General features: G+C 34.6%; 1 protein-coding gene and 1 pseudogene across 1 annotated transcript in view; both read left to right on the forward strand.

Moving 5' to 3' along the window:
- The first annotated feature begins 3510 nt into the window (after positions 1-3510).
- LOC111624871 lies at positions 3511-4826 on the forward strand (annotated as a pseudogene).
- A 10253-nt stretch (positions 4827-15079) lies between these two features.
- Positions 15080-15420, forward strand: part of LOC111624855 (armadillo repeat-containing protein 8-like) — a 50907-nt gene continuing 50566 nt past the window's right edge. The window contains exon 1 of the mRNA XM_023367815.1: positions 15080-15251. Coding sequence (XP_023223583.1) covers positions 15225-15251 — 27 coding nt within the window. The 5' untranslated portion in view covers positions 15080-15224. The remainder of the gene's footprint in view (positions 15252-15420) is intronic.

Below are 15420 nucleotides of genomic sequence, written 5' to 3' on the forward strand. Positions count from 1 at the left end.
ATCAAGCTTCCTTATAAAGTAAATATAATTAAATACATGTAGGCAGTGACTAATTTAGACCTTCGCGGGCCCTAGACAAAATAATATTTACGGGTCCCTTTACAAATTTTGTATTACTACAAATATAGATAAAATTATAATATTTAAAATTAAAGTATTTTTGTTTTTACATATGAATATCTTACTTACATTGTATTTTTGGGGCTAAAATAAAATTATGCAGCAATAAACATTATATTTTTCTAACAAACACTGCTTTATCCTGAACTTCACCGAACAGATCTAATTCGCATATACAAACATTATTTAATTCTCAGTGATGTTGTTAGATGTCGGAGCAGTAGGTAATGTCATTCTTAATTATTAACCCTTGAAAGTGGCGCCAATAATATAGTAATTCGCGATACTAATAAAACAATGGCACGTTTAGAATCTATTACGGGGCCCCAGGCAAGTGCCTTGCCTGCCTTGTGCCAAATTAGGCCCTGCATATAGGGCCTATATTCAAAATAAAGAAAACTTATTTAATATTTTAGAATTAGTGTATTTAAATCAAACTGGCATCTTATTTAATTATGATGCTTGTTTACAAAATACAGTAGAACCTCCATTATCCGGACCTCCATTATCCGGATTTTCGATTATCCGGATTGTTCAAAATAAACAAAAATTTTACGAATTTGCTGATTTGCACTTGGCGAATTAAGATACTGTTTATGTACGTGATGGAATGCATAACTTTTTTTGTTTCAACAACGTCTCACCCGGCACAGTGATCGTAAACTCTTATTAATTAAATATATTTTACGTAGTAATAAAAATATAACTTGACATACGTATTTATAAATAATTTATATTCAAATTACATCATTTCTATGACCAAGGGCGGCGTAAGGCATGGACGACGTGGGCCACCGCCTATGCCTCGCGGTCCGAAGGGCCTCGCGCCTCGAAGGTTTATGCATTACTTAAAAGCCGCGAACGCGACGAAAAAATTTTACTCGTCATAAAACGATAAATAGTTTGTCAAATTTTTATTCATAAAAATGCAGTTTCAACTGCTTTTTATTTTATAAAATCCTTCTTCTTGCGCCGCCAGAGGGCCTTTTAAACAATATGTAGTCTGTTAGCGCTGGTCAGTAGTAGTCCAAATTCAATACGAACGTTTGTTTGTTGAAAATTTGATCACGATTTAAATACAGTATTTACTTTTAATATTACCGATATGTCATCGAAAAGAAAACGTGTTGTATTATCATTAAAAGACAAAGTATTTGTTTCGATTATCCGGATTTTTCCTTATCCGGACTATCTTCATCCCCAATTAGTCCGGATAATCGATGTTCTACTGTACTTAAAGACTTTTGATTTATTGTATATCAGAGAAAGTAGTCGAAAGAGCGGCGTACCAAAACGAAAAAAATATTTTTAAGTTTCATAGCATTTAAAATGAAAATTAAATTATTATCATGAACAATTGCGATTCTTTAGTTCTAAGGATCAGTTGTATTTAAGTTTAAGGTGTTCTTGATCTTTTCATCTACCTTTCTCTTCGACGTGATCTCAAATCTGTTTTTAAAACAAACTTCGATAAAAAGTCTATTCATTCTTTCCATTTAATCTGTTATGATGTAACGTTAAGCATTATATTGTCTACTTTTAGTTTCCTTTTAATATTCGAATTATTGCTATAATTTAATAATGCCTAGTAGCCTAATAATCTAAAAAATCTTATATAAGCAGCTTCCAAATTATAAACTTTTAGAAAATGTTACTTGTGTAAATCACTATTATGACATTTTATTAAAATTTCTTTTCACATTATAAAAAGGCAAAAGGCTTATTTTTAGGAGATAGAAGTGAGTTTTAAAAAACTGTAATAAAATTTTATTCGTTAATTAATATCACTTAAGTCTGAGTCCCACTCAAGAAATGACAGATAACCCCTCTTTACCGCTCCATCCCTGAATTTTGTAAGGGGTTTTATATATATAATCAGGGCCGGATCATTGCATAGACAAATGAGACAAATGTCTAGGGCCCGGTTTTTAAAGGGCCCGGTCAAACTGTCTATTTTGAAAAGATTTGTAAATAAGATAGTTTACTTTTCTGTTGGACAACTGTATAATACTGGTAAAACTGATAAAATATGATTTTATTTAAATATTAACCAAAAAGGTTAAATGAAACAAGTAAAACGGCAAAACCGTATTTGGGACACGACTATGTCTCGGAGATACTAAGCGGAATCACTTTGACGCTCAGGTCTCGTTCTCATTATCCAATCTTCTTTGGTATCGCTGCTTTTGGGCGCGATCGTTCAAACTTCGCCGGTCATGACCACGAGATCGTCCACGATATATTTTTGATGAAATTAACCTATCCAATTTCGAAATTTCTCTCCGTTGCAACCCGTCGGCCAGGGTTGAATTTTTGTCGATGCCTAACGAAAATTTCCCGTTTTTGAAAAACATAATCGTGGCTATTGTATCGTCCAAAATTATTTTTTTATTTTGCACAAACAATATACAGTTTAATCCGATTATAACGTCATCGGATGTAACGACAACCCTAATATAATGTCAAATTTTTATCGGTTTCACGATTTTACTATACTAGATAATGTTAAAAAACCTACTTCTAACGACATAAAACCCTGTTTTAATGTTATATTTGAAGCACTCCTAAATTTACAAAATTAGATTACAAATTTTATTCAAGAAAGAAAATACTACGTGTTCAGTCCTAGGGTCACAGTCCAGTTCCTAGAACGACTGTGGGTGGTACTCTCACCACCTGACTTCGGTTTGTCTGTTTGTAGAGAGAGTCGCCATTTTGTATTTTACTTTGACTCGGTTCTCGGTTCTCTGAGTAGGCTACCTACAAGTCTGATTTTTTTTATGCGTGCATGATTTTGGCACTTAATACTCTGTGCCATATTGCAACTCCTGATATGTACTCTTTCATACCTCTAAGCTGGTAACACAGCAGGCAGTACGATTTTATAAACAAGACACAGTCTTGTTGAAAATTAATATTTTAAGATAATATTTATTTTGTATAACAACTTTTGTTAGACATTTAATAAAATAAATTTCAATTTTTTAAATTTATAAACAAACTGTTCAAACTTTTCTAGAAAAACTAAAATTTATTGTTGTGTATTAAATATTTTTTATTAATAAAAATTTAAGATTTGTTTTAGTTTTTCACATTATTTAGTTTTGTTTTATTTATTGTTTTATATTTTTTTCTGTGCTCTATTTCTTGTGAGCGAGGGGGCCCGATAAGAAGAAAATGTCTAGGGCCCTAAAGTGGGTTAATCCGGCCCTGATATATAATTTGGAAAGGATCAAAAAGCTGACGGATTTCTACAGTTTTTCTGTTTTATAACAGAAAGTAAAAATGAAGGCGTGGTCGGAGCGCCACTAGCGGAAATAGATCGTTAATATATCGTCATTGGATTTTTATTGATATCAAGTTTATTAAAATACAGTACAGGCCTAAATATAAGTAATGCATTTTGTTTCAGAAATATTTATTTGCACAAATTTTTAACAATTTATTACCGAGGTTAAACTCCGGTTTCGAGATTATTTTCGTTAAGGTTCGGTTACGTTTAAATTTCAAACGACAACTCTTTTCGAAGTTGATAGAAGCGTAAAAGAAATTTACGAGTCAACGATGAGCGAGGAAAATTCTACTCGTGTCAACGATATTTCGACGGTTAGCAAGGAAATGGAGCTGGATGCCATCGCTGTACAAGCATCGGATAAGAAGGTAAAGGATGAAAGTGTTGGCGGTTATTTGTTCGACGTTCTTCGGGATGCAACACCCGACGTGAAGAATCGCATCCTGGAACTAATAAATCTGCAAGTGCGATACTTTAATAGTAAAGTGAATTATTATAAGGAACTTCACCAGCTGGAGATGAAGTACGCAGATATTTATAGACCGTTATTTGAAATCAGGTTCGAAATTATCAACGGACAACCGTCTTTGGACATCAAAGAAGAAATGGAAGAAGAAAAGTTAAACATGGAATCGAACAAAAATAAAGGGGACGAACGTCAAGAAAACCTGGGAATTCCGGACTTTTGGTTGACTGTGTTTCAGAATTCTAGTGTCTTGTCTCCCATGATAAACAAGCAGGACGAACTCGTTTTGAAACACCTCAAAGACGTAACCGTCAAGTACGTTTCGGATAATCGGATGGATTTTGTCTTAGAATTCCACTTCGAACCTAACGAATATTTTAGTAATTCCGTACTGACGAAAGAATATCGCATTAAATGCGAAGTAGATCCGGAAGATCCTTTCCATTTCTTCGGACCCGAAATCGTGGAATGCGAAGGATGCAATATCGACTGGAAAGAAGGAAAGAATATCACTCCATCCGCAGTTAAAAATAATAACGGAACCGGAATAACATCAGAGACCGTTCGTAAATATTCTTTCTTTGGATTTTTCAATTCGTTGAAGCGGGAAAACAATTCGGAGGAGAGAAGAAAAATGTTGAAAGATGACTTGGAGATTGGCCAATATATTAAAGAGAAAATCCTTCCTCGTGCTATATTTTATTATACCAAAGAAATAGAAGAATCTTACGATTCAGACCAGGATTCAACTTTTTCGGAGGAATCATTTTAATTGTTTAATTACTTTAATAGAACTCGTTTTTCAAAATTTCTTGTTCTAAGTTCAAAATATTTTTACTACATTAATCTGAAAAAGTATATAGTATATTTGATGTATTTCATTAGTGTTTTTTTTTATTGTTTTGTTTTGTTGTTCTTCATTCAAACATTTAATTTGTTTCAAGGTGTAAAATAATTTTCGTTTTAAGTTAAATAAATTATACGTTTGTAAAATTATTTGTATAGAAACTTAATCAGTTTACTAAAAGTTTCATTGCATTAAATGAAAAGTAACATTTAGTTACTTTTAACTTTACACAGTAAAGTTAACATTGTGCCATACACAATGTTAACTTTACCTGAAAAGGGACACAACTCGTTGCTGGATTTTTCAACACAGATACTGCTTTTTCATTTTTGAAAGACTTTAAAGACTAACTCGATATAGAACATTATTCATAAACTAGATAGTCTCTTAAAAAGCACAATGGGGAATTGTTTAGTTAATGGTCTTGCTTTTTTGTCCAAGTCAGATTGGTTGGGGTCTCATTGTTAATATGTTATGATAATGTGGAAAAAGAATTAAATATATTTATTCCACTCCTTCCTTTATTTAACCCTTCTTTTAACTCTCTGCCCTGTGGACACTAAGAGGGCCTATTTTAGCAAGCCCATTATGGGTTCAGCCAGGTCCACAATGGAGCGGCTGGGTGGTGAGATTAGAGTCCGACATATTAGGATGGACCATCCATGCGAAAAATTCCTGAGGATTTTTCGACCCTTCTGGATTCGATCTTGGATCCCCCAGTGCTGCCGTTTCTAGGGTAATGTTTACAGTATTCTAATATTTAGGTAAATCTAGGGTAAAACTACGCTGTGATCTAATACTATTACCCATCGCGCTACGAGTTACTCCCAGGGCCTAATCTAGACCTTCGCGGGCCCTAGGCAAAATGATATTTACGGGTCCCTTTACAAATTTTGTATTACTACAAACATAAATAAAATTGTAATATTTAAAATTAAAGTATTTTTATTTTTACATTTGAATATCTTACTTACATTGTATTTTTGGGGCTACAACAAAATTATGCAGNTAAAAACAAAAAATCGCATCTAAAATAGTACAGTAGAAGCTGTTTTTCCGGTTAAGCCTTAATCCTTTCCCCTCCGCCTAGGAATTTCGAAAAATCCCTTCTTAGTGCGCGTTTTCATGACGTACCCTAACTGTGTACCAAATTTCACCTCTAGGTTCAGTGGTTTGCTCTGGGCGATGATGAATCAGTGAGTGAATGAGTGAGTAAGTCATTCAGTCAGTCAAGACAAGCAATTTTATATACAGTATTTAGATTACTTGTCCTGACTGAATGACTGATTCATCATCGCCCAGAGCAAACCACTGAACCTAGAGGTGAAATTTGGTACACAGTTAGGGTACGTCATGAAAACGCGCACTAAGAAGGGATTTTTCAAAATTCCTAGGCGGAGGGGAGAGGGAGAGGATTAAGGCTTAACCGGAAAAGCGGCTTCTACTGTACTATTTTATATGCGATTTTTTGTTTCCAACTACGTTTGCTCTTCATTGAGTACTTAGGTGTATTAAATTGATAACATTTCAGACATTGTTATAAATACTTTTTATATTACGATTTTTTAACCGAATGTTCAAACCGTTTTAAATTCGAATTTGTTATTGCTTATTGGTTCGATTATAGAACGATTGTAAACGTTCCATAAAATTGATCAAATTGAAAATAGTTCGTTTGATTCTCGGCAATTCTCATCATTCTCGGCGATAGGTGTTATATAATAATTACTATGGTTGTTGAAATACTAAATATAAATGGGGGTTTGCTTGCAAAATCCTCGCGGGCAAAGCCGCGGGTAACAGCTAGTCTTTTATAAATTTCCGTTTCGTTGTTTTAAACATTTTAAGAAAAGAAATTTGGCATGGTACATCGTGAGTAAGGATGCTATTAAATTCTGGTGGTTGAAAGTCAAAGAATGAAAAGATAAGATACAGGAAGTCGTATCAGTAGCGTAGTGTGGGTGTCAGCCGCCCGGGGCGGAGGAAAATTTCGCTCCCCTTATTTAGGTATCTCAATTTAAAAGACTAAAATTCAGTTTCGTCATAATGAAGCAATGAAAAATTCCGTGCTAGTGGAGTGACCTGTTTAAAATAGCGCTATTAGATATTGGTGGTGTATATGAATATGTACAAGCAAAAAAAAAAACAAAAAAACAAAAAAGGCCAACAGGTTGCACAGTATATCCTCGGGTGAAATTACTAGTTCACCCCGGACGGTGAGCTGATTCCCGGGCTGTCCGGACGATAGCACTATCGTAGGCGCGACGCAAATATAGATTAAAATGGTTCAAATTTTTACAATATATTATTATTATTTATTGTGAAATTTTGCCGCCCCCTAAAAAGTGCCGTCCGGGGCGCCCGCCCCTGCCGCCCCCACTACGCTACGCCACTGCTGCAATTTCGGCCGTATCAAGCAGCCAACTACTCCATGTCGTCCGATTTTAGTTTAGCATTATACAACATTGACATTGCTTGTATTTAAAAAATATTGTTTCATTTGAACCTTCAAAACGAATGTTAAAACGCAAAAATTTACGTAAATAAATGGATTTTTAAAACTGATCATTTACGTATTAAAGTATGTTTAAATTCAAGTGAATGGCTTATTTAATTTTCTATCTTCAGCTAAGATACACAACACATGTTGAAAGTGAATTAATTAAAATTATGTTAATTGTATTCATGTATTTTATAATTATTTAAAATCATAAAATACATGAATATAATTAACAAAATTTTAATTAATTCACTTTCAACATGTGTTGTGTATCTTAGCTGAAGATAGAAAATTAAATTTAAAGACCAGACGAGATTTTTTTCGTTTGTCAAATTGGAATTAACAAACTCAAACATTAAACTCAAGTGGCGCGAGTTGTCTCCGACGTGAATTTCGGTGATAACATGGAAGAGAGGCAACATTGGGAACGTCTTTTTGTTCGTAACCGGTCTTCCTTTTTCTTATTTATGCTTTTATATACAGTAGTTGAAATGAAGTTTTTCTCAATTCTGGTCCCTCAATAATTTGTACGATCGTTTTACTAATATCCATATCCCTTTTTTAGAATACGCGGGTACCATACACCCTTCGGCAGGAACGACACCGACCCGGCACTTCCTGGAAACAATGTTAACATTTCCATGGTTTTTCACGCTCGTCTGACATTAGCTTTGAACTGAGATTGAATTTCCAGTAAGAAATGTATAGACGCGTACCTTTGATTGGAATACGACAGTTTAACATCATCTCTTCAGTTTTACAACGATAAATTAGAATGACGTCAAATTTGTGCAAAAATGTGCATTATCTCAACTAATCGAATAGAATTTACATTTATTTTTAAACGTGTATATGACGTTTATCAGATACATTGCGAATTTTGAAAGTAGAAACAATGAAAGGAATGGCGTCACAAAGGGTTTCCCGCCCAAAGAAGTTCCGTGTTCAGAAATCGACCAAAAAAATTATGGTTTCCATGTTCTGAGACAAGACGGTGTCATTTTAGTAAAGTAGCTGTTAAAGGGCCAGGAAATTGATGCCACTTATTACGTCTTTATTAGCTGAGTTGGAATATTTGAAGAAAGAAACGGAAACGGAGTCAAGATCTGAGCTTTCTCCAAGACAATGCCCCTATCAACACAGTATCCTAAATCACACAAGAAAAGAGTATTTAGAACTCGTATTGTTAGACCATCCAGCCTATTTACGGTTTCGCTCGCTTCCTTCAGATTATCATACAAGAATGCCAATACCAGAAATGATCTTTCTCTATTTGCAACCGTTTCAGAAGCAGGGAATGCGACCAAATTCGATTTCGCCTCAGACACAAGTTATCATCGAGCCAGCTCTGCATTTTTTAAATAGGTTTTGCTGCATTGCCTACACAGAAGTCTGTGTCGAGTTACACTAGAATACTATATACACTATGTAATACCATCTATTACTACGAGCAGACGCGCGGCGAAATTATGCCGATTACAATTGTATTAATTAATTGTAAAAGACTTTTTGAATAGATAGACCATTAAAAGTAGGAAGTAATGTGTAATAATTGTCGAAGTATAATTTTTTCATTTTTATCACATCTCAATATGCCTACTATTTGTCAGCACATCAAGTCGATACTCAGTTTCCAGCCATGTTTGTTTCATCTGGTATTTTCGGACATTGGAAATTGCATCCCGAATCCTTTGTTTATGTCCACAATGTCCTATACTTTTCTACGATACACAATATCTTGACATAACCCTGCAAATAGTTTATGGAAAAGTTCAAGAATTTTTTTAGGGATGGTCTGTTCCGGATATGTGATTGTGGGCTTGGCCAAACCCGTGATGGATATAATCGAAAGGTCTACTTAAATGCCAACAGGACGGAAAGAGTTTAAACCAATTGAATCGCACACATGTTTAATTAATGGTTTCATCTGATATCCTTGGTCGACGATTTCCCAATAAATTTATGTAACTGTCGAATANAAGTATTTTTCTGAGGTCTGTCTTATCAGGTAAATTACTGTACACAGTGTATTCATTAATTTTCATTTTCATGTAGTAAAGGCTCTATGCCTTCATAAAGGATGTACTTTTCCTTTGTTTAAGGGTATTTGGGCAGTTTATTCTCTGTTGTATTCTCAAGCAAACAATACATACAAGTACAGTACAGTATTTTCTGAGAAAACACTCATACTTATTTTTTTAACCCCATTCCCGATAATCCGGCATTTTCACAAACTCGGCCAACCTTCGGTCCACATTAGGCCACGTTTTTGAGACTCTACTGTATTAAATTGTCACAGCTTTAATTGGGCTGCAATTTGAAAAAATTGTAGACCTGTAAATTTCCACTGTCATCTGTCCATCTGTCTTTCCTTAATCTCGAGAACAGAATTAGATGGACAAAATTTGAGACCAACTATGGAAACCTTAGGGATAGGAGACCTATTCGCATTTTTCACCGGATGCTCGCCCTCTGGTGTTTAGAAACAAAACTATTCTATCTGGGTCGTTTGAGTCATTCTTGTGTATTGTTGACAATAAAGACTAATATGAATAGAAAAAGCAAAGCTTTCTGTTGTATTCCAAATTACAATTTCAAAGCCTTACAGGAGCCTAGTATAAGTTTTCGTCTATTCCCACGTGAAAAACAGATGATTATTTGGAAGTCAGTCCGTTATATTTATGAGCTTCTCTGAATTCTGAACAAATGCATTAGACTTAAGAATTGGCAGTTTCCAAATTGTCCAGCTTTACATGAACAAGTTATGCTATCAATTTTAAAATGTGTTTTCTTAAAGTTTAAAATTACAGTAATTTTGTGTGGGACACAATCAGATTTAAGTATTTCAAAGTCCTAAGCTGAACTGTGTAAGGCCATTACTTACCCTTCACAATTTTAGAAGTCAATCATTAAAAAAAATAGAATTAAATTAGATTATGACTCTGATTTAATACAGATATTTGAAGAAAAAGATGTGGTTTCACTAGTCTTCTGTTTTATAACTGAATTTAATTAAATTTTTATACCCATTCCATTAAAAATCTTTTTTAAAATTGGTTTTTATCAATTTTTTTTTAAATCTTATGTTAATTCTTAGGAAAAAAAATTAATGAAATACTACACAAAATAAAAAGTAAAGTATATTTTGTTGGTTTGTAAAAAAATGTTTATTACAAAATTTGACAATTTTCTTTTTTGTACAAATGTTTGAGGCCCCTTGAAAGTCGAGGCCTTAAGCAATAACTTACATAGCTTTTTACTTGTAAATCCGGCCCTGATGTGACAGTGTCAAAGCTGATGCTTTTTAACACACAGGGCACAAATATGAATAGAACAATCTCACTTGTTTGTTTTGATACCTCTTAATGACATGTCCCGCTAGCAATAATTGCTCTCCTATAAAATTTCTCAATAAACAGCTACAAGCAGCATATATCATTACATTGGACAGTAATACAGTGGTGCCTCGTATAACGTACGCCTCAAATAACGGATTGGCTGCGAACAACGGACTTTCCGTTCGGCAATTACGTGAGGCAAACAAGTGCAAATGATGTTTCCACACTTTTGCCGTTGCTAATGACAATCTGCTATTTTTTATACTATATTAGTATTATTAGAATATATTATTAGTATATCTAAAGTACAGAGCTCCCGTTGGGATTTGGCTTGCTTCCTTGTTTATTGCATACATCACCTCAGTGCAGGATATTTACATTTATTCAAGTGTTGTGCAAATCATGGCTTCTAAAAAAAACAGAAAGGTGATTTCCATTGAAACAAAGCAAGACATCATCAGAAGGAGTGAAAGTTGAGAAAAACTTCCTTGTCAAATGGGGAGAGGTTCAGGAGTTTACCAACACTCATTATCCAAACAGAGCTAAGGCCAACAGGATCAATGATCTCTACAATGACACCCTTGCCCGTCATTTCCGACAGGTGTTGAAGAAGAGAGAGAAACAGACCACCTTGGACATGTTTTTCAAGAAGCCAGCTGCCAAAAGACAAAGGATGGAACAAGAGGAGATGAACCTGCAAGCTCCGGTAGCCTCTCCTGAATCTGACTCCGATTAAAAAACAATAAAAAGAGACCTGCTGCAATGTGTAAAAACTCTGTATCTGTATGAATGTGTAAAGAAAATGTTCCTCCACCTCCTCACAACATCTGACTACCCAGCATAATTGGTGACTGCTCCATTTTCATTTTTTTATGGTACAGTACAGTTATTTTATGCTGCGGAACGAATTATATGTTTTAACATATATTTCTATAGGAAAATGCATTTTGTTTAACGGACGTGCACCTGGAACGAATTAAGTACGTTATATGAGGCACCACTGTATATGATTAATTTTACATTAATAGTTGCAAGCAACCCAGATAAAGTAGCCATTTTGTAAAAATGCAGTGCACTCTATAGTTCATGAAAAATGCAAATTGACTATATATGAACTTCTGGTTTACATTGGAAGTCATATTATTTCAATTCAAAAGTTTTTCCCTGAAAGCAGGTAATAGATGATTGGTACGACTATTGTTAAAAGAAAAGTATGGTATACAGGAGCAAGATGATACTAATTTGAGATGGAGAGCATATATCTTAAATTAAATAAATTAAAAATATGATTAAAAATTGCAGCCAGCATTGTGACATCTTACAATAAGTAATCGCTCATTGTATATACAATATTTTAGTTCCTGCATAAATGTTGTTTATTTGAATAACTTANACATTATCTAATTCTCAGTGACGTTCTTAGATGTCAGAGCAGTGGGTAATGTCATTCTTAATTATTAACCCTTGAATATGGCGCTAATAATATAGTAATTCGCAATACTAATAAAACAATGGCACGTTTAGAACCTATTATGGGCCCCGGGCAAGTTCCTTGCCTGCCTTGTGCCAAATTAGGCCCTGGTTACTCCGGAAAAGTTTTAGCGTAAAATCGTTCTGTTTTCCCCTATAACTGGCGGGTTTTAAGATAGGGCAACAGAAACTAAAGAAATAAAGCAGATTGGTGATAGGTACACTGTATATTACACTCGAGTAGGATTTCGTTTTTCTCAACTTTCGTGCCATTGGGCCATTGGCATACTATAGTACAGGTACAGTACTGTACGCTTTTGAATGACGTAAAAAGTTTTTATGTCATTCATCAGCTCATCTCACTTTGTAGAAGACACTATGTGTGACACGAACTTTGCCTGCAAGTGAACCATTTCCAGGCCGTACCAGGCAGCCAACTACTCCATGTCGTCCGATTTTAGTTTAGCATTATACAACATTGACATTGTTTGTATTCAAAAAATATTGTTTCATTTGAACTTTCAAAACTAATGTTAAATTTGAAATAATCATAAAATACATGAATACAATTAACATAATTTTTAATTAATTCACTTTCAACATGTGTTGTGTATCTTAGCTGAAGATAGAAAATTAAATTTAAAGACCACACGAGATTTTTCTCGTTTGTGAAATTGGAATTAACAAACTCAAACATTAAACTCAAATGGCGCGAGTTGTCTCCGACGTGAATTTCGGTGATAACGTGGAGGAGAGGCAATATTGGGAACGTCTTTTTGTTCGTAACCGCTCTTCCTTTTTCTTATTTATGCTTTTATATAGTTGAAATGAAGTTTTTCTCAATTCTTGTCCCTCAATAATCAATAATTTGTACGATCGTTTTACTAATATCCATATCCCTTTTTTAGAATACGCGGGTACCATACACCCTTCGGCAGGAACGACACCGACCCGGCACTTCCTGGCGGGTCGGTGTTGTTCCTGCCGAATATTAACATTTCCATGGTTTTTCACGCTCGTCTGACATTAGCTTTGAACTGAGATTGAATTTCCAGTAAGAAATGTATAGACGCGTACCTTTGATTGGAATACGACAGTTTAACATCATCTCTTCAGTTTTGCAACGATAAATTAGAATGACGTCAAATTTGTGCAAAAATGTGCATTATCTCAACTAATCGGATAGAATTTACATTTATTTTTAAACGTGTATATGACGTTTATCAGATACATTGCGAATTTTGAAAGTAGAAACAATGAAAGGAATGGCGTCACAAAGGGTTTCCCGCCCAAAGAAGTTCCGTGTTCAGAAATCGACCGGAAGAATTATGGTTTCCATGTTCTGAGACAAGACGGTGTCATTTTTGTAAAGTAGCTGTTAAAGGGCCAGGAAGTTGATGCCACTTATTACGTCTTTATTAGCTGAGTTGGAATATTTGAAGAAAGAAACGGAAACGGAGTCAAGATCTGAGCTTTCTGCAAGACAATGCCCCTATCAACACAGTATCCTAAATCACACAAGAAAAGAGTGTTTAGAACTCGTATTGTTAGACCATTCAGCCTATTTACGGTTTTGCTCGCTTCTTTCAGATTATCATACAAGAATGCCAATACCAGAAATGATCTTTCTCTATTTGCAACCGTTTCAGAAGCAGGGAATGGGATCAAATTCGATTTCGCCTCAGACACAAGTTATCATCGAGCCAGCTCTGCATTTTTTAAATAGGTTTTGCTGCATTACCTACACAGAAGTCTGTGTCGAGTTACACTAGAATACTATATACACTATGTAGTACCATCTATTACTACGAGCAGACGCGCGGCGAAATTATGCCGATTACAATTGTATTAATTAATTGTAAAAGACTTTTTGAATAGATAGACCATTAAAAGTAGGAAGTAATGTGTAATAATTGTCGAAGTATAATTTTTTCATTTTTATCACATCTCAATATGCCTACTGTTTGTCAGCACATTAAGTCGATACTCAATTTCCAGCCATGTTTGTTTCATCTGGTATTTTCGGACATTGGAAATTGCATCCTGAATCCTTTGTTTATGTCCACAATGTCCTATACTTTTCTACGATACACCCTGCAAGTAGTTCATGGAAAAGTTCAAGAATTTTTTAGGGATGGTCTGTTCCGGATATGTGATTGTGGGCTTGGCCAAACCCGTGATGGATATAATCGAAAGGTCTACTTAATGCCAACAGGACGGAAAGAGTTTAAACCAATTGAATCGCACAAACATGTAATTAATGATTTCATCTGATATCCTTGATCGACGATTTCTCAATAAAATTATGTAACTGTCGAATAGAATGACATGATGGTTAATTTTTTCATATTTCGCTCTGTAGTTTTTTAAGCCTGTGTAGCAGATTTGGTATCAACGAACCAAGACGTACACTGCACCTTTTTTTTTGCGAAAAAATCATTTCATGAAAGAAGGAAAAACACTTTTTTATTTATTGGGAGTACTTGAAACGCAAAGTAGTTGTATGAACGCAGTTTGACAGTCATTTATGGTAATATTCTGCAAAACCAAAATCACTTATCACAAACATTATTAAATACAACCTTTTACCAATGACGACCGGATGGCCGAGCGGTCAAGGTGACAGCCTACCGCTCTGGGGAACCCGAAATCGATCCGGACGGGTCAAATAATCCCCAGTAATTTTTCGGGGTGGTCTGTTCGGATATGTCGGATTCTGACCCTCATCACCCGGCTTCCCCATTGTGGGCCTGGTTGAATCCATAATGGGCTTGCAAAAAGAGACTCTCTTAGTGCCCACAGGGTGTAAAGAGTAGAAAAATGTCTTTTATCAATTTAAAAAAAATCATAGAGAACATTATTTTCCCTATGATTTTTTTTAAAAATTGATAAAAGACTTTACGGCACTCTGCATATTACCATAATATCGGTTTTCTAAAGACCAATTTCTCGTTTATTAATATTATGAACTTTTTCCCCTATAAGCAATTCGAAAACAAACTGCAGACTGTACGCTTTAATCTATCATTGAATAAATAACCGAGAATTCCAGGTGGCGCATAAGAAAGTCATGCATTCTCATCGTTTGTGAAATATTAGTGTTATGAATTTAACAAAGGAAGATTAGGAAAATTTAAATGTTAATTTCAAAATAATTGCTAAAAGAATCTCAAAAATTATTTGAATTTACCATGGTGCCAATTATACAGCCTTACATGGTGAGAAATATTTAATTGATGCTTTGTTGTCAAAAATTTCTTAACTGTTTTTTTCCTGACACTGTTGTAAATAATTATTTATTTTGATATAATCGATCATATTTTGATGAAATAATTTCAGGGGCGAATGAATCTACGGCCTACAAGCGTCTGAGCCAACTCAATTGGT

Source organism: Centruroides sculpturatus, unplaced genomic scaffold (assembly GCF_000671375.1).
Source record: "Centruroides sculpturatus isolate CEXI.00-Female unplaced genomic scaffold, Cexi_2.0 scaffold301, whole genome shotgun sequence".
In the NCBI taxonomy this organism is placed as follows: Eukaryota; Metazoa; Arthropoda; class Arachnida; order Scorpiones; family Buthidae; genus Centruroides; species Centruroides sculpturatus.